The 18,932-nt window shown below is 51.2% G+C and overlaps 1 protein-coding gene across 5 annotated transcripts in view; it reads left to right on the plus strand.

Annotated features, from left to right (window-relative positions):
• The window catches only part of ELF4 (E74 like ETS transcription factor 4), a 67,100-nt gene extending 50,506 nt beyond the window's left edge, over window positions 1-16,594 (plus strand). Inside the window, exons 3-11 of one of the 5 annotated variants that reach the window (XM_060182594.1) lie at window positions 1,111-1,260; window positions 1,367-1,538; window positions 2,136-2,228; window positions 6,537-6,725; window positions 8,829-8,912; window positions 8,998-9,190; window positions 11,954-12,209; window positions 12,301-12,331; window positions 14,226-14,363. In XM_060182594.1, coding sequence (XP_060038577.1) covers window positions 1,111-1,260; window positions 1,367-1,538; window positions 2,136-2,228; window positions 6,537-6,725; window positions 8,829-8,912; window positions 8,998-9,190; window positions 11,954-12,209; window positions 12,301-12,330 — 1,167 coding nt within the window. In that variant the 3' untranslated portion in view covers window position 12,331; window positions 14,226-14,363. Of the gene's footprint in view, window positions 1-1,110; window positions 1,261-1,366; window positions 1,539-2,135; window positions 2,229-6,536; window positions 6,726-8,828; window positions 8,913-8,997; window positions 9,191-11,953; window positions 12,332-14,225 lie in introns of all 5 variants that reach the window. The other 4 variants (XM_060182590.1, XM_060182591.1, XM_060182593.1 and 1 more) reach the window with 4 other exon arrangements.
• Window positions 16,595-18,932: the final 2,338 nt, after the last annotated feature.

Below are 18,932 nucleotides of genomic sequence, written 5' to 3' on the forward strand. Positions count from 1 at the left end.
CATGAAGCTTTTCCCCTGCAGGTGGGGACTGGGGGCTTGAACCTGGGTTCTTGAGCATAGTGAAGTGTGTGTGCAACTGGGTGCACCACCACTCAGTCCTCTGTTTTATTGTTTTATTGTGAGAGAAAGAGAGAGAGAACACAAAGTACTTGCTGCCTCACCATCTGTAGACTTCTGATTTGTTTTACCTTTGTTGCTATGCTGCTGTGCTGGGCGTTGAACCTGGGACCAACTCCCAGAACCAGCTCCCCGCCACTGTTTCTATTCTAGAAGCTCTTCTTGTTTCCTTCCCCCACACCTCAGCAAATAGTCTTTCTTCCAATACACAGAGAAGCTCAAAGCCAAGGACACCTTCAGCTCCCTTCTGGTCTCCCTTTGAACTATAGTGTCACCTGCTCTCACTTCCTTTCCACTAATCTGGTAAAAAGCAGAATCCAGGGAGTTGAGCGGTAGCAAAGTGGGCTAAGTGTACATGGCGCAAAGCGCAAGGACAGGAGTAAGGATCCAGGTTCAAGCCCCCTGCTCCCACCTGCAGGGGAGTCGCTTCACAAGTGGTGAAGCAGGTCTTCAGGTGTCTATTTTTCTCTCCCCTCTCTAGGACTTCCCCTTCTCTCTCCATTTCTCTCTGTTCTATCCAACAACAACAACAGCATCAATAACAACAATATATATATATATATACAGAGAAGAGTCCATCTTCTCTGTAAGGGTCAACCCTGTCTCTGGACTTAATCTCTCTCTCTTCTCTCTTTCTTTCTTCCTCCTTCCTTTCTCCCATTTTTCCTTCCTTTCTTCCATTCTTTCATTGCCACCAGAGTTGTCCCTGGGGCTCAGTGCCTGCATTATGAATCTACCTCTTCTGTCAACCATTTTTTCTTTTCTTTTTTCTTTTGCTAGGACAGAGAGAAATTGAGAGAGAAGGGGGAGATAGAGAGGGAGAGAGACAGACACCTGCACCCCTGCTTCACTGCTTGTGAAGCTTCACCCCTGCCAGTAGGAAGCAGGGGCTCAAACCCGGGTCCTTGCACATTATAACATGTGTGCTCTACCGAGTGTGCCACCTCAAGCCCTCACTCTTGCCACTGTCTGATCCATCCCCACTGGCTTCAGAACAAGCCTGCCACTTCTCCTAGACTGAGCACTGAGCCCCGCCAAAAACCGGACTCCTCACCGGGCCCACTGGAGACAGCCTCCCATTGGTTGAGCACATCCCCTGGGAATATCACCCCACCAGGGCTCCAAGAATTTGGAACTGCAAAGGTCAGACTTTGATAGGGGGAGAGGGCTTCCTGGAAGAGGTGTGGGTGTATGTGTGTGTTTGGTGGTTGTGGGAGGGCTTTGAACTGGATCCCTCTCTTCTCTACAGCTGGAAGACCCCTCTGTGTTCCCGGCTGTAATCGTGGAGCAGGTCCCCTATCCCGAGTTACTGCATCTGTACTCGGGCCTGGAGCTGGAAGATGGCCACAGCGGCATCATAACAGACGGGGCCCTGTGCATGGCTCAGGACCAGATCCTGGAGGGCAGCTTTTTGCTAACAGGTCTGTTCACTTCCAGGGCAGGGAAGGGGTCTCTGTCTTCCAGGAACTATAGCCTACAATGGCTCCCAGTGACCCCACACAGCATGGGCAGCCCTCCTTTCAATAAGTGAGTGGGGGTAGGACAAGGCACAGAGGAGGGAACCAGCTAAGTGGATTCAGGCTCTTTCAAGTTGGGAAGGGGAAGGTGGTAGTGCACCTGGCAGAACGCATGTGTTGTAGTGCACAAGGACCCCGGTTCAAGCCCCCAGTCCCCACTTGCAGGGGGGATGCTTCACAAGTAGTGAAGCAGACCTACAGGTATCTCTCTTTTTCTACTTCCCTCTCCCCCTCTATTACTCTGTGTCTTTATCCAAAATAAAATCTATTTAAAAGAATAGAGTGGGACAAACAGGCATGAAATCCTTGATGGAGGGGGGAGTGTCTAGACAAAAAGGACATGGTTAAGGGGAGCCCAGGTCCCATTGGGGTAGGGGTCCTCTGGGCTCCTCAGCCCCAGCTTCTGGGCTGACCAAGCTGGTGATCGGACCCTGAGCCCTGTGCTCTGAGAGAACTTGTCTTCTCCCCTCCACCCCCCCCCCAAATGGCACCGGGAACCAGATGACAATGAGACGGCCTCGCAAAGCGCCCCGACTACTGAGGTTTTGCTCAACGTTGAGTCTCCCAGTGACATCCTGGATGAGAAGCAGATCTGTAAGTCCCAACCGCGGTGACCCAGGCTGTGACCAGCAGAGGCTCTCATCTGGGTCTGTGTGAATGAGCCACCTCGCTGTGTCTGGAATGGGAGCAGGGCAGGGGCTGGAGAACAGCCTGGACATAGGAAAGAGGGCTACTTGGGGAGGGGGGATTTCTGTCCCAACACCACTTAAAAATCACTTTATTTCATTTATCTTTTTAGTATCATTTTATTGGGGGGGATAATGCTTTACAGTACAATTCTGGGCACACGGGTACAATTTCTCATCTCCTTGTGTCTAGATGTCTGCAAAACACTCTCACCCTCTTAGGTCCTTTTCTACCATCATGCACCAGGACCCTAAAGATCCCCCCCAAACCCCTCACCCTCTTTCCCTGGCGTCCTTCACTTTGGCGCAATATATCAGTGGTCACACAGGAAGTAAGAGTAGGAGACTGTAACACCCTACCCTCTTACATAGACAGATCATCCAGGAAAAGACTTAATAAACAAGAGAATTCAATGATGAAATGGATAGAGTAGAACTACAGGTATCTTTACCTTGAGAAACTGGAATACGCATCCTTTTCGAAGGCACCTGAGACATTTTCCAGGATAGACTATGTGTCATAAAGACAGGGTCAGTAAATACAAAAGCCATGGAAACCATCCCCAAGCATCTTCTCAGGCCGCAGTGGGATTACACTAAGGTACAACAACAGAAAGTTAGAAAAAGCCCTAAAACATACATTGATTTTTTTTTTTAAACCAGAGCACTGCTCAGCTCTGACTTATGGTGGTGCTGTGGGTGGGTTGAAGCTGGGGCCTCAGTGCCTCAAGCAGGAATATTATTTGCATCCCCATTAAGCTGTCTGCCCATCCTTATTTATTTATTTATTTATTTATTGCCACCAGGTTTATAACTGGGGCTTGGTGCCTGCACAATCCACTGCTCCTGGCAGCCATTTTTTCCCTTTCTTTTTTGGATTTGGAAAGAGATAGAATTTGAGAGGGAAGAAGCAGGGCGAGGGAGATAAAGAGAGACACCTGCAGGCAGCACTGTTTCAACACTCATGAAACTTTCCCCCTCCAGGTGAGGACTGTGGACTTGAACCCAGGCCCTTGCCTGGTGCACCACTGCCTGACCCCTCCCACTTTTTTTTTTTAACCAAAGCACTTCTCAGCTCTGGCTGATGGTAGTGCTGGGGATTGAACCCAGAACCTCAAAACTCCACTCACAAAAGTCTTTTTGCATAACCACTATGCTATCACTTAGCTTTCCGCCAGCCCCCACTTTTAAATGGGGCTAAATGACACCTAAGGCGACATTGAGCACCGCACTTCTTTCTCAGTTGTGTGGCAGCCCCCCCCCCACCCCTGGAACTCTGGTCATCTTTTTCATGTAAAACTCAGCCAGGGGCTGGGTGATGGTGCGGTCAATTGAGCACAAAGACCGAAGTTCAAGTCTTCACTCTTCACCTGCAGGGAGGAAGCTTAATGAGCGTTAAAGCAAGGCTGCAGATCTCTCTCTCTCTCTCTCCCTATCTCCCTTCCCATCTCAGTTTCTGTCTGTCCTATCTAATACAATAGAAAAGAGAGGTAAGTGAGATAAGTCAGAAAGAGAAGGATGAATATGGGATGATCTCACTCATAGGCAGAAGTTGAAAATCAAGAACAGAAGGGAAAACACAAAGCAGAACTTGGACTGGAGTTGGTGTATTGCACCAAAGTAAAGGACGCTGGGGTGGTGGTGGGGCTCAGGTCCTGACAGAGAAGGACCTAATGGGGGTTGAATTGTTATGTGGAAAAACTGGGAAATGTTACACATGTACAAACTGTGGTATTTTATTGTTGACTGTGAACCAATAAAGAAATTTAAAAAAAGAAGAAAGAAAGAAAGAACGAAAGAAAGGAAGGAAGGAAGGAAGGAAGAAAGAAAGAAAGAAAGAAAGAAAGAAAGAAAGAAAGAAAGGAAAAAGAAGAGGTAGCCGGGCAGTGGTTCACCAGGTTAAGTGCACATAGTACAAAGCTCAGGACCCACACAAAGATCCAGGTTCGAGTCCCTGGATCCCCACCTGCAGGGGGTGGGGTGTCACTTCACAAGCGGTGAAACAGGTCTGCAGGTATCTATATTTCTCTCCCCCTCACTATCTTCCCATCCTCTCTTAATTTCTCTCTGTCCTATCCAATGGAAAATAAAAATGGCCTCCAGGAGCAGTGGATTTGTAGCGTAGGCACTGAGCCCCAGTGATAACCTTGGAAACCAAAGAGAGAGAGCGGGGGTGGGGGGAGGAGAAGAAGAAGAAGAAAAATGGGAGCAATGGATTTATAGCGTGGGCACTGAGCCCCAGTGACAATTAATTAATTAATTAATTAATTACAGCCCACAGGAAAGATGAACCCCCCACCCACCCCTTCTACTTTCTATCTCTCCAGATATGGTGAGTGTAGGCCTGGAGTGTCAGTTCAAACACAAGGTGCCTATCCTCTCTGACTGGCCTGTGCTGAGGCCTGTCCTTGCTGTGGGCCATGTCTGCTTCCTTCCTTTCTGAAGAAAGTGGGGTGCGGTAACCAGTATGGCTTCCTGGGTACTTCCGGAAAGGCACTGCAGGCTAGGGCAGCTTTAGAAATGGCCCAGCCTTGGCACATCGCCATGCCTTACCTGTCCTTGAAGTCCATATACTCCGCTCTCCCCCCTGCCTTGTTTGAATGTCCCCAAGGCTGACTCCCCTGCTTCTGACACAATAAAATCCCGGGCCATAACTGCCCCTTCCCAAGGGAATGCTGGGAGGTTGTAGGGGGAGGGGGGCAGGTGGAAGACAGAAAAAGTCCTGAAGCTAAAAGGCAGAGTTCTTGGCATGTCTCATCCTGCTTCCATCACGGGTGTTCATTTGGGATGCAGCTGAGGACTGGCGAAATAGCTCCTCATCTGGATGGTGTGTGCTACCCAGGTTGGAGGAAGTGCCAGTACTGTGGTCTCTCCCTCTCCCTCTCCCTCTCCCTCTCCCTCTCCCTCTCCCTCTCCCTCTCCCTCTCCCTCTCCCTCTCCCTCTCCCTCTCCCTTTCCTCCCCTTCCCACTTTTCCTCCTTCCCTCCTTCTGCCATTCCCCTCTTCCTCCCCTAGCCTTCTCTTCCTTTCCCTCTCCCACTTTATCTCTTCCTCCCCTTTCTCCTCCTCTCTTACTCCTTTACCTCTCTTTCCCCCTCTCCCTCTCCCCTAGCCCTCTCTCCCCTTCCCTCTCTCTCCCCTCTCCCACTTTCTTTCCTGCTCTCCCCTCTCCCCTTTCTTCTCCCTCTCCTCTCCCACTTTCTTTCCTGCTCTCCCCTCTCCCCTTCTCTCCTCCTCTCTCCTCTCCCTTTCCCTCTCCTCTTTCCCTTCTCCTCCTATCCCTCTCCCCCTCCCTTACCCCTCTCTTCCCCTCTCCCTTTCCTCCTTTCCTTTACCCCATCTCCCTATTTCCCTCACGATTCCCTCCCCCATCCTCTCCCTCTCCCCTCCCCTTCCCTCTCTCCTTCACTCCCTCTCCCCCTCTCTCTCTTTCCCTTTCCCCCTCCCCCTTCCCTTCCTTCCACTCAATCTATCTGAAAAGGAAAAAAAGAGATAAATAAATAAATGCTAGTCACTGAAAACTTCTGTACCAGGCGCCACTGACAGGGTGGCCTTGGGCTCAAGCCCTGCCACTCCCCTCATCTGGAAAGCAGGCAACTTTGTGCTACAAGATGCCTGAGAATCCCTTTGGGTCATAAGAGAAGCAGCTGAGTAAATCAAGGTGGCCCTTTCTCCTGAGTGGTGCCTGGAACCCCCCCTTCTCTGCACCCCCCCCCCATTGTGGGTTGAAAGTGTGGTGGCTGCTATGGGGCCTGTGATGGGGGCCTGCTCCTAGCCCTGCAGATGCTTCCTCTCTTTGAGGTGGAACCGCAAGCACTGTTCTCAGGTGTATCCTGTGTCTGGGGCTCAGGGTCCCCCCACCTCTGTTCTCCTGCCACCTTCTTCTTCTTCTAGCATTTGCCCTTCTTCCGTAGCCAGTCAACAGCATCAGGTTGAGCCTGATGTAAAGTTTCGAGACCTCCTTTGAATCTGGAGAGGTGGTAGTCGTTGACTATGTGGGTCATAGTCTGTCTGGAGCCGCAGGGGCAGTTCGGGTCGTCTCTGGCTCCCCAGCGATGGAACATAGCGGCGCACCGGCCATGGCCTGTTCGATAGCGATTGAGGAGGGCCCAATCATAACGTGCTAGGTCACCTGAGGGGGGGCATTGCTGCTCTCCCATAGGGAGACGCTATTCCCTCTCGCCCTTTCTGACACTTCAGACCTCTCTTCTTCCAGTCAGCACCTCAGAAATGCTTCCGGACCCAGACCCAGCTCCAGCTATCACTCTGCCCAACTACCTGTTTCCTGCCTCTGAGTCTGATGCCCTGAACAGGGCTGGTGATGCTGGTGACCAGGAAGGACAGGCTCTGGAGAAGGACATCCAGGAGGAGAGTGCCAAGAAGACTGGAAAAGCAAAGAAAAGAAGTAAGAGAGAGAGAGAGAGAGAGAGAGAGTGTGTGTGTGTGTGTGTGCGCGCGCGCGCGCATCCGTGCACGTGCGTGCAGTTGGGGTGAGTGGGTTGGGTCTCATAAACAAAGTAAGAGAACAGTAGTTGTTCCCCACCTGCAGGGAGGAAGCTCCATGAGCAGTGAAGCAGATTTGCAGTTGACTCTGTTTCTCTCTCCCTTTCTTTTTTTTTTAAAGATTTTTAAAATATTTATTTATCCCCTTTTGTTGCCCTTGTTGTTTTATTGTTGTAGTTATTATTGTTGTCATTGTTGTTGGATAGGACAGAGAGAAATGGAGAGAGGAGGGGAAGACAGAGAGGGGGAGAGAACGATCGACGCCTGCAGACCTGCTTCACCGCCTGTGAAGCGACTCCCCTGCAAGTAGGGAGTTGGGGGCTCAAACCAGGGGCTCGAACCGGGATCCTTAACACCTGCTGGTCCTTGTTCTTTGCGCCACCTGCACTCAACCCGCTGCACCCAACTCCCTCTCTCTCCCTTTCTATCTCCCCTTCCCTCTCAATTTCTCTATCTCTAGCTATTACGAAACAAAGAAAGAAAAAGGTAAGAAAGAAGGAAGGAATGTAGGAAGGTCACAGTGAGTAGTGGATTCATCGTGCAGACAAGGGGGTCCAGCAATAACCCTGGTGGCAGTTTAAAAGACAGAGAGAGAGAGGGAGTACAGTGTATGGATTAGAGAAATAGCTTGCTGCATAGGGTGTGAACCTCACCATACCCAAAGCCCAGTTTTGAGCCCCTGCATCACATGGAAGGGGATATGGTACCAGAGGAAGCTCCTTCTATCCGTCTATCAATTGTCTGTCTCTCTATCTATCTGAATGATAAAATAGCCCAAGAGCATGACTGTGTGTGTTCATAATTTTTCATAAAAAGAGAATGCAGTGTAAGTGCAGGGTGGGGTGGGTAGCTCAGAGTTGGAGTTCATGCTTTGCATGTATGAGGCCCCAGGTTGATGCCTACTACAGGAAAAATGATGGAGTCATGCTTTGGTCTCTCTGTCCTCAAAAAAAAAAAAAAAGCAACAGTGGACAACATCCTGGTGTATCAGGGAGGGGCAGAAAGGCCTCCTTCTGTGAAACTCAGCTTCGTTGGTTGGTCTGTCTGCTCAGCATTTACCTGAGTGCCTCCAGAAATGCCAACTCTCCCGTTGGCGCTGGATTCCTCTCTGGAGGGTTTGTTTATTTTCACAAGTGAAGGAGAGAGGTGGGGGGAGAGAGAGAAGAGTAAGAGAGAGGAGTGAGAATAGCACTCTTCAGCTCTGGCATATGGTGGTGCCAGGGATTGAACCTAGGGCTTCTGGGGCCTCAGACATGCATGTCTGGTGTGCCATCACTGTGGCCTCTCCGTAGCACTCATGGCGGGAATCTTAGGCTGGGAGCTTAGACTGTAGGTCTGGAGACCGAGGGCAGCCTCTGGTGTCTGGAGGCCTCTACCTGTGACTGACACCCTATTCCTGTGCTTTATTGGCCTCTGAGAAGCTAGCTGAGGAAGCCCAGGCCACATGTGTAAAGGACTTTGGGCTTTCCCAAACCCTAGTGTTACTGATTTACCCAACTAATGGTTGGTGGATAATGCCCTGTCAGCTCTTGTGCCAGCCACCCTTGCACAGATGATACTCCTTTAAGCAGCCATTTCATTTCCTAAGTGAGGCAAGACAGATTCTCTCCCTCCCTCCTTCCCGTCCTTCTGTGCTAGAGATAGGAACCAGAGCCTCATACAAGCAAAGCATGCACTCTCCCCTTGAGCTCTGTCTCCAGTCTAGGTTCTATTCTCATAAAAGTGACTCCTTTGCAAACATGGCAGCGCCTGACAGAATGGAGTTCTGGTCTACCTTTGAGGTCTGAATACTCAGACAGGCCACTGGGTAGGTATAGGTCAATTACCTGGGGGCTGAGTCTGTAGAGGGTGATCCTGTACTTCTGGCCAAGTGCCCTGGGTGTTGTGGGTCTGCCTCGCTCACCCCACTTGGCTAGATTCTAAGTTCTCCATGCTGGCACTCAGTCCAGGCGTGCTCGCTCACCAGCGTCTCTCCCCTCATGCTGTTCTCTCCTCCCCCTCACAGTCCGGAAGACCAAGGGCAGTCGCAGCACCTCTCCTGTCACTGACCCTAGCGTCCCCATCCGGAAGAAGTCCAAGGATGGCAAAGGTGTGGTGGGAGTCAGGAGGGGTGGGAAGGGGACCCAAGGTGCCCAGATGCCCCTCACTGACCACCTGACCTCCACTCCCTGCAGGCAGCACCATCTATCTGTGGGAGTTTCTCTTGGCACTGCTACAGGACAGGAACACCTGCCCCAAATACATCAAGTGGACCCAGCGGGAAAAAGGTATCTTCAAGCTGGTGGATTCCAAAGCCGTGTCCAAGCTGTGGGGGAAACAGAAGAACAAGCCGGACATGAACTATGAGACCATGGGGCGGGCACTAAGGTAGGGGCTGCTGAGGCTTGCCCTGGGGGGGACTTAGTGGGGGCCTCATCACTCATGAAGGAAATATTCTGGTAATCTCCCTATAACCTGCCCCTAAGCCCAAACCCCCCAACATCCCCATTGAGAGGAACTGTCCCCTCCCTCGCACATCCTGTTCTAGTCTTTTCTCCATTTATTTGTTGATTCATTAATCAAGTTTTGCAGAACCGGGGGTTCTGCAAATGCAGATGAGATTTCACCATTTAGATTTTTTTTCCATTCTGATAGGGAAAGAGGAAGGGAGAGACATCCAGTACTGGGGTACCCCCAGGGTGCTCTGACACATTCCATGTGGCACTAGGGGTCAACCTAAGCCTCAGACATGGCAACGGACACACCCTACTTGCTTGATGAAATCTCTCTCCAGCTTTTTTTTTTTCTCCAGAGTGCTGCTCAGCTCTGGTTTATGGTGGTGCTGAGGATTGAACCTGAGACCTCAGAACCTCAGCCTTAAAAGTCACTTGCAGTGGTCAGGGAGATGGTGCAGTGGTACATCTTTGGACTCTTAAGCATGAGGTCCCGAGTTCAATCCCCAGCAGCACATGTGCCCGAGTAATGTCTGGTTCTTTCTCCTTCTATCTTTCTCATAAATAAATAAAATTTAAAAAGTCACTTGCATAACCATTAGGCTGTACCCTCAGCCCTGTTTTTTTTTTAAAATAAAGCAGGACATTTCTTCCTTGTTTTCTTATTATTTTTCTTTTAAAAATCATCCCAGCTCTCATTTATGGTGGTTCAGGAGATTGAATAAGGGACTTTGGAGCCTCAGGCATAAAAGCCTTTTTGCAGAACCATTATATACACTCTGTCCTCTGTCCCCCAATGGACTGGGGGCTGGTCTTTAAAACCCTTTTCTGACAGCTCACTTGGGTAGTGTACTGCTTCGCCATGTACACAACCCAGGTTTGAGCTTGACCCCCACTCATGGGACAAAGCTTCCATACTGGAGAGAGAGAGAGAGAGAGAGAGAGAGAGAGAGAGAATATATTTCTTTCCCTCTGGAAAAAAAATGGCTTAGAAAGACCAAGGTTCAAGCCCCCAGTCTCCACCTGCAGGGAGTAAGACTCGTGAGTGGTAAAAGCAGTGCTACAGGTGTCTCTCTTTCTCTCTCCCTCTCTATCTTCCCCTTCCCTCTCAATCTATTTCTGTCCTACCAAATAAGAGAAAAGAAAAAAAGGAAAAGTTGTGTGAAACCCTGACTATGACAGAAAGAACGAAGGAACAAAAGAAAGGAAGGAAGAAAGAAGGGAGGGAGGGAGAGAGGGAGGAAGGAGGGAAGGAAAGAAGGAAAGAAGGGGGAGGGAGAGAGAGGGAGAAAATTCTGGGGAGACAGCATAGTGGTTATGCGAAAAAGACTTTCATGCCAGAGGCTCTGAGGTCCCAGGTTCAATCCCCATCACCATAAACCAGAGCCCAGCAGTGTTCTGGTGAGAAAGAAAGGAAACAAAAGTGTTGGGGGGAGAAAGCCCTTTGTGCTGTGAAACTTGTACATACATAGAGGTGCAAAGATAGATCCCCGAAATTTTAGAGCACTGTCAACTAGTATTAAATCTATCTTAAAAATTACATTAAGGGGGACTGGGCATTGGCATATCTGGTTGAGTGCCTATATTACCATGCTTTAAGGACCCAGGTTCTAACCCCCATGCCCCACCTGTAGGAGGGAAGCTTCACAAGCAGTGAAGTTGGTCTGTAAGTATCTCTTTTTGTCTCTCCATCTCAGCCTATCCTTTCCCCTCTCAATTTATCTCTATCCTATCAAATAAAATAAAAAGGAAAAAATGACTGCCAGAAACGGTGGGCTTATAATATGAGCACTGAGCCTCAGTGATAATCCTACTGGCAATAAAAAGAAATTAAATTCAGACTAAAAAATGATAATGTGGGGGCCAGAGGGTGTTGCATCTGGTTGAGTGCACATTACAATGCATGACCAGGGTTCAAGCCCCCAGTCCCCATCTGCAGGGGGAAAGCTTTGCGAGTGGTGAGGCAGTATGCAGGTGTCTCTCTGTCTCTCTCCTTCTCTGTCACCCCCCTTCCCTTTTTTTTAAAGATTTTATTTATTTATTCATGAGAAATTATAGGAGAGAGAGAGGAAACCAGATATCACTCTGGTACATGTGCTGCCGGGGACTGAACTTGGGACCTTATGCTTGAGAGACCAATGCCCTATCCAGTGCACCACCTCCTGGACCATCCCTCTTCCTTCTTGATTTCTGGATGTCTCTATCCAATAAATAGATATTTTGTTTTATTTTAAGGACAGCCAGAAATCAAGAGGGAAGGGGTGATAGAGAGGGAGAGAGACAGAGAGACACCTGCAGCACAGTCTTACCACTCGCAAAACCTTCCCCCTGCAGGTGGGGACAGGGGGCTCAAGACCCCATCCTTGCACATTGTAAAACATGTGCTCAACCAGGTGCGCCACCACCCGGCCCCATAAATAAATATTTTAAAAGTTTGTTTGCAAAAAATATAAAGTGGGTATGGGGGAGAGAGAGAGAGAGAGAGAGAGAGAGAGAGAGAGAGAGAGGAACCTTTCCGTGGGTTCTGTGAGTCCAAAGGGGGGAGAGTACAGAAATCTCCTGAAAGTTTCTGCAGTCCGAGAGCTGGCCTACTCCAGCCTACTTCTAGGACATCATTTGACTCCGGGAAGTCCTGCCCTACCCTGCACAGTGGCTCGTGGCTCTGGCTAACCCCCTGCTCTCCACTCCTGTTCCCCAGGTATTACTATCAGAGAGGCATCCTGGCCAAGGTGGAAGGGCAAAGGCTGGTATACCAGTTCAAGGAGATGCCCAAGGACCTGGTGGTGATTGAAGACGAGGACGAGGCAAGTGAAGGTGCAGTGGCTTCACCCGAGGCCTCCACTCCATCCACATCCAACGTCAGCACTGCCCGCCGCGTCAGCTCCAGGGTCTCCTCCAGAGCAACCCCCCAGGCTAAGGGCAGCCCCTCCTGGGAAAAGCCCAAGGTCCCACAGGTGGGTCTGCAGCCATCGGCTAGCCTGGAATCGGGACTGTCTCTGGATGAGGAGCTCCCTACTACCTCTGCTGTGCTCGTCTCCCCACCAGAAAGCCAGGCCAAGCTCCCCAAAGCCATGAGGTAAGGGCTCCTCAGCTGGTCTACACTGCCTCCTGTTTCCTCATGGTGTGTTTGTGTGTGTGTGTGTGTGGGGGCAATTGCCAACTTCCTGTCACATTCTGCTGTGTTTCCGGTCAACCTCGGACTCTTGAAGGCCAGTGGGCCTCTTCTTGTTGATCAAGACAGGAAGAGTGACTTTACACAGCCAGGCTGGGTAAAGGGGAGGGGTTGCAGTATCCATCAGGGGCTCTACATCTGGCTCCATCCCCATAAGCCTCCCCCACTCCAGACAAGATGTGATAGAACGCTTGACACAGACGCTTGCTGCTTCCTTCACCTGGGGACCTCTAGGTCTGGAAAATGCTCATACTTCTCTTCCACGCTGAGGAGACTCTGAGTTTCTTGGGACAGGTTGGGCTTTGTCTGAGTTCTTTGTATGTGCCCCTCACTACACACACACACACACACACACACACACACACACACACACACACACAGAACCAGAGCATTACTTTAGCACATGCAATGTTGGGGATGTAACTCTGGACCTCATGCCTGAAAGTCCAATACTTTATGCTTTGTGCCACCTCCCTGGGTCACAAAATCTGACGATGATGATGATGATGATGATGATATTGTTTTCAGAGCTGAGGCTTTATGGCACCTGGGTTGCTTTTTTCCCATTGAGAGAGGGAGAGAGAGAGAGAGAGAGATATACATTGTAACATGTATGGCAAAGCACAAACTCCACCGAGTGAGCTATCTCTCCATCCACCAGATCAAGATTATTATCATTTAAATATTAATTTACCTACAAATGAGAAAGAGAAGCCTATGTGGGGCTTGGGATCGAACTAAGGACCTTACAGTTGCAAGTCTTGTGAGCTACTGCTGGCTGCGTCCCAGGATGCAAGTCAGATTTAAACAAAGGAGAGAGATTGTGCACCAGCAAGATAGCTCACCTGGACAGGGCCCCCTCTGCCACGTGTGCAACCCAGGTTTGAGCCTGGCCCCCACCGCACTGGAGGAAGCTTTGGAACTGCGGTGTCTCTTTCTGTCTTTGCATCTGAAAAAGTCAACTTGACGATTGTATACATATTTATAAACAATGGTGAAAGAGAGAACTGGAAAGGGCTAGGAAGACAGCATAATGGTTCTGCAAAAGACTCTCATGCCTGAGGCTCTGAGGTCCCAGGTTCAATCCTCAGCCCTACCATAAATCATAGTTGAGCAGTCCTCTGGTCTCTCTCTTTCTCTCTCTCTCTCTCTCTCCATCCCTCTCTCCCTCCCTTCCTCCCTCCCTCCCTCCTCCCTCTCTCTCTCTCATTAAAAATAAAATATGTTAACAAAATGGAACTAGAACATCATTGGCATATGTGATGGTGAGGATGGAACTCGGGACTCTGCGTACAAGTCCTGCGCTTGGCTGCCGTGCTACCAGATCACTGTCTCATCTTGGGGATCACTTGAGCAACACGCCACGTGCCAACCATTCAGGTCACTGAGCCCAAAGCCCCAACAAAGAAAGAAAAAAGCAGGAGACCGGTGGTGGTGCAACTTCGAGCACACATGTTACACAGGACCCCGGTTCAAGGCCCTGGTTCCCACCTGCAGAGTGGGAAATATCACAAGTGGTGAAACAGTGCTGCAGGTGTCTCTCTCTTTCCTTCTCCCTCTCTGTGTCCCCCTTCCTTCTCCATTTCTCTCTGTTCTGCCTCTATCCAAAATAAATAGTTTTAACAAAAAGGAAGGAAGGGAGAAGGAAGGAAGGAAAGAAAGAAAAGAAGGAAGGAAGACAGATGATTGAAAGAAAGAGAGAGAAAGAAAGAAAGAAAGTCAGTCAGTCCTGGTTCTTTCTGAAGAGCCACTATAAGCTGCCTTGTGCCTTAACCAACCCTGTCTCGTTTCTCCTCAGTACTTCGGTGCCAGGCAACCTCCACCTGGGAGTGACCCCTGTGGGCCCAGGATCCACCCTTACCCTGCAGACCATCCCGCTGACCACGGTGCTGACCAACGGGCCTACTGCCAATGCTGCTGCTTCCACCCAGCTCGTGCTCCAGAGCGTTCCGCCCACCTCCACCTTCAAAGACACCTTCACCCTGCAGGCGTCCTTCCCCCTGAATGCCACTTTCCCAGAGAGCCAGGTGCCTGCACCAGGGGCTCCACTGATTCTCAGTGGCCTCCCCCAGCTACTGGCAGGGGGCAGCCGAGCAGTGAACCCCACCACACCCACAGTCACAGGGGCCGGAGCAGCAGGGTCTAGCACCCAACCCCCAGGGACTGTCATCGCTGCGTTCATCAGGACTTCTAGCACCAGTGCAGTGCCCAGGGCCAAGGAGGGGCCCCTGAGGTCTTCCTCCTATGTGCAGGGCATGGTGACTGGGGCCCCCGTTGAGGGGCTGCTGGTTCCGGAAGAGACCCTAAGGGAGCTTTTGAGGGATCAGGCTCACCTTCAGCCACTTCCAACCCACTTGGTTTCCAGGGCCCCCCCCAACCCCAGCCTTCTGGGGAACCAGACTTTTGCACCCCCCATGCACCCCACTGTTGGGCTGACCCCAGTGGCTGAACTTGAGCTCTCCTCGGCCTCTTCGGGGTCCCTCTTAATGGCTGAAGCTGGTGCGAGTACATCGGGGAGCCTGCTTAGCAGATCCCCCACTCCAGCCCCCTGCCCCCCATTCAACCCCACTTCCCTCATTAAGATGGAGCCCCAAGACATGTAGATGTGCAGGGCGGGCCCAGCAGGCATAGGTGGGCACCAGTCCTTCAGTTCTGACATCTGATCCCTGGCCCCCACCCCTGCCTGGTGGTCCTGCCATGGGGTCAGGACTTTGGAGAGCACTTGGGGGACACTCTCATCAGGGGTGGAGGGTAGACTTGGTGATGGAGGGACACCTGAGAGGGCTGTGGCCAGGCCTGGTGCAGGGGCTCTGAGGGCTGAGTCCTTCCTCCTGTGAGTCACCCCTGCATTCCCGCCACAGACAACATACGGCCCCATCTGTGAATGTGTCTGTCCATGTCCGTGTGTCCTTGTGAGTTTGTATCTGTTTCTTGAGGAAGATGCAGGGGTGTGGCTGTGAGGTCCTCAAGGGCCTGCATCCCTCTGCCAAACAGCCCCTTCCACCCCCACATGAGGGGGGGTTGTTTTTCAAAAAAAGGAAATTAGGTCTCCAGCTCCTGTTCGAATAAACCACGATCCAGTTGCTCAGAGACTGGGGGGTACAAGTTGGAGTCCCTGAATCTAGAACGATTTTGTCACAGAGTTGGAGGGGGTTCAGAGTATGGGGGCTTGGATAGCCCCCTTGACTTGGGGAAAAGCACATTTTGAAGGGACAAGGAGAAGGCTAAGTGGAAGAAGCTCCCCCCCCCCCACACACACCTTCAGCCTCTTAGGACTGTCCTGTCCCTGGAGTCAGCTTCTGTGCCAGCCAGGCCCCACCCAGCCAGTGGGCTGGAAGACTGAGCATTTTGGCCAAGCACTTGGCTGAACAGTTTGACAGAAGTTTGACAAAAGAGCCAGACTTCATGTCCCAGTCTGGGGCCGAATTTTTGCTGAATGTTTGGGGCTGAGCTCCAAACAGCCTTCCCTGGTGCCCCAGCCTACACCTCACATCCTGGGTTCCCTCATCATTCATTTTGCACCGGATGTTGCCCTAGTGTCAGGTGTTGTTGGGGAGCACTGGACAGGGGAGTCCATCCCCCTATGTGTGCACCTGCTGCTAAGCCTTCTACTCACCCGCCCACCTGCTCCCACTGTAGCTACCGCCAGCCCTCAGCTCCAACTTTTGCACTTGACCGTGATTCCTCCTTCACCAAGAAGTCTGGAGCCAGTAGATGTGAGCTTCCCCCCTCCCTTCTGCCTTTCCACAGTCTTGCACCCCTCCCCCCCCAAGTGCTGAGCAGTTGTCGCTTAAAGTCAGCCCCTGGGCCTTAGTCCCCTCCCGTCTCCTTTCTGTCTTTGGAATTTTCTTGCCCCCACCCCGGCCCCCCTGCCCTTGGAAGCAGATTATTTGGTGAATTTGGTTAATGTGAATCCGCACTGCGGAACCGACCTCTGCTCTGTCCTCCGCACAAACCCATCCCGTTGGCCTAACTACCTCCCCAGATTACCTTTCTCTCTTCCCTTTCTGTACCCCAGCTGCCAAGTCCACCGCCATCCCCACCCAGTTGTCTTCTTCCCTTCCCTGGGAGGGGACCCCACGTGGTTGTGCAGTTGTATTTATTACGTGTCTCCAGCACTTGGCATTAAAGTGCCCTTTTTCTAATAAAATCCGTTTATTGTGATAAGTTCTTGCTGGTGGAAAGTTCAGCCTTTGGAGAAAGGGTCGCCTTACGGAGCAAGACACCAAGCTGTTGTCCAGGTTGGGGGGAGACCAGGCCTCCTTTGGCCCCAACTCATCATCTGTGGGTCACCGCTCCCCTCCGCCGTGGCCCTGAATACCTTCTTCTCTGCTTTTGGCTCTCATCAGCCCTCGTGGCATGGGATGATACTTCCTGTCCCCTCCAGAATGAGCCAGGAGTTTTCAGTCACCCATTCTCAGGCTGGCTATGCAGCTACAGGTTTCAATGTGGGGTTCCCCTTGCCCCCCCACCCCGCCAGGGTCTCATTCATCTGGCTGGTTTGAATTTCTGGGAGTCTGCTTCTTAATGTCCCCTGAATACCTAGGAGGGGGTCCCTCAGAGAGCCATTCTAGTAAAAAGAAAAAAAAAAAGACAGTTTTCAAAGTCAACGCACACACGCTTTCTTCCCAAAGCTAAAGAACAGAAAGCTGTCATGACTTGGCCTGCTCCAGTGGGTGGCACCACCATCTTCCTGACCATCTAAGCACTGGCCACTCAGGGCATGTGATAATGCCTTCCTTGGACTCTGTCTCCTCCTGGCCTTTGGGAATTCAGCGCCACTTGCAGTCTCACCCACATCTGCCTTTCTCCCTTCTCCCACATACAAAGCCTCAAACTGGCCCACCTCAAACTTGCCTGGGGCTTCTTCTCCACAGCCCTAGACTCACTGGGATTGCAATTCCCCCCTCTGGTCTGCTGGGGACCCTGCTCTGTCCCTTCTCTACTACAGAGAGCAGGTGGGGCTACTCAGTACCTCACCTCCATTCTATTTCCCACGGGCCCAGGCATTAACCCCGCGTTTGCTGTGGCACAAGACAGTCCAGAGGTCTTGCCAAAAGAGTGTGGGGAGTGACAAACCACAGCACTGAAGCTTCCTCCAGTGCACTGTGGGCCAGGCTCAAACCTGGACTGTGCACATGGCAAAGCAGTGCACCATCTTGAGTGAGCTATTTCACTGGAATGGGACTGAGTTCTTCCCACTGCAGCTCTCACCCTTGTAGCAACCGATCAGAGTCTTTGTGACTTTTCCTGTTCTTTTTTAAAAAATATTTATTTGTTAATTTTCCCTTTTTGTTGCCCTCGTTTTATTGTTGTAGTTATTATTGTCGTTGTTGTTGGATAGGACAGAGAGAAATGAAGAGAGGAGCGGAAGACAGAGGGGGAGAGAAAGATAGACACCTGCAGACCTGCTTCACCACTTGTAAAGCGAATCCCCTGCAGGTGGGGGGGCTTGAACCGGGATCCTTATGCCGGTCCTTGTGCTTTGCGCTACCTGCGCTTAACCGCTGCGCTACATCCGACTCCCAACTTTTCCTGTTCTTATCACAAACTGTGACTGAAGTCTTCAATGCCCTGGACCTGTTTAGTGTCCCCAATCAATGTATGTGCCATTTTCTGGTGGTGGGCAGGGGAATGAGCCACCCACAGAGCAGGGCATTCACACTCCAAAGCATCACGTGAGAGATGCAGGGAATGACTACTCAGTGGGATGATGGGACACACTTTGAGGCAGGTGTCCTCTGAGCTCTCCTCTGCAGGGGCACTCAGCCGACATATCTCACTGCCCAGGCCCTGCTCTCCTTCCCCAGCTCAGTGCCCTTGTGATACCAACAACCCAGCACCAGTGCTAGCACCTGAGTCATTACCATGTTCAACACCCTCTGCGTCTACACAGTCCCTTTCTCTGCAAAGTGTTGAAATGGCTGATCTGTGCCTGTGTGCCTGGCACAGAGCAGGTTTGCCACTAATGCTTCTAGAAAGAATGGTTGAGTCCTGTGTAGTCACGGGAGTGCCAGCCCTGTACAATGGCAGGCAAGAGGGGCCAGGCGGTGGTGCACCTGGTTGAGTGCACACATCACAGTGCTGGAAGGACCCAGGTTCAAGCCCCTGGTCCCCCCCTGCAGGGGAGAAGCTTCACAAGCAGTGAAGCACTGCTGCAGTTGTCTCTCTTGCCCTCTTTATCTCCCCCTTCCCTCTCAATTTTTCCTGTCTCTATCCAGGATAAATAAATGAAGAATTCTTTAAAATTATTTTTATTATTATTATTAGTTACCAGAACTCAGCTCTGATTTATGGTAGTGCGGAGGATTGAACCTGGGGCCTCAGAGCCTTAGGCATGAAAGGCTTTCTGCAGAACCATCATGCTGTCTCTTCAGTCCACCACTGGGTGTTCTGACCCCATTACAGTGCTTTAAAGAGCCGTATGGCGGGGGGGGGGGGGTCCCAAGTGGCTGGATCCAAGGTGCGGAGGCCACTCCCCTCCTGGCCGGTCCCAGGGCTGCGA

The sequence above is a fragment of the Erinaceus europaeus genome, chromosome X (genome assembly GCF_950295315.1).
Source record: "Erinaceus europaeus chromosome X, mEriEur2.1, whole genome shotgun sequence".
In the NCBI taxonomy this organism is placed as follows: domain Eukaryota; kingdom Metazoa; phylum Chordata; class Mammalia; order Eulipotyphla; family Erinaceidae; genus Erinaceus; species Erinaceus europaeus.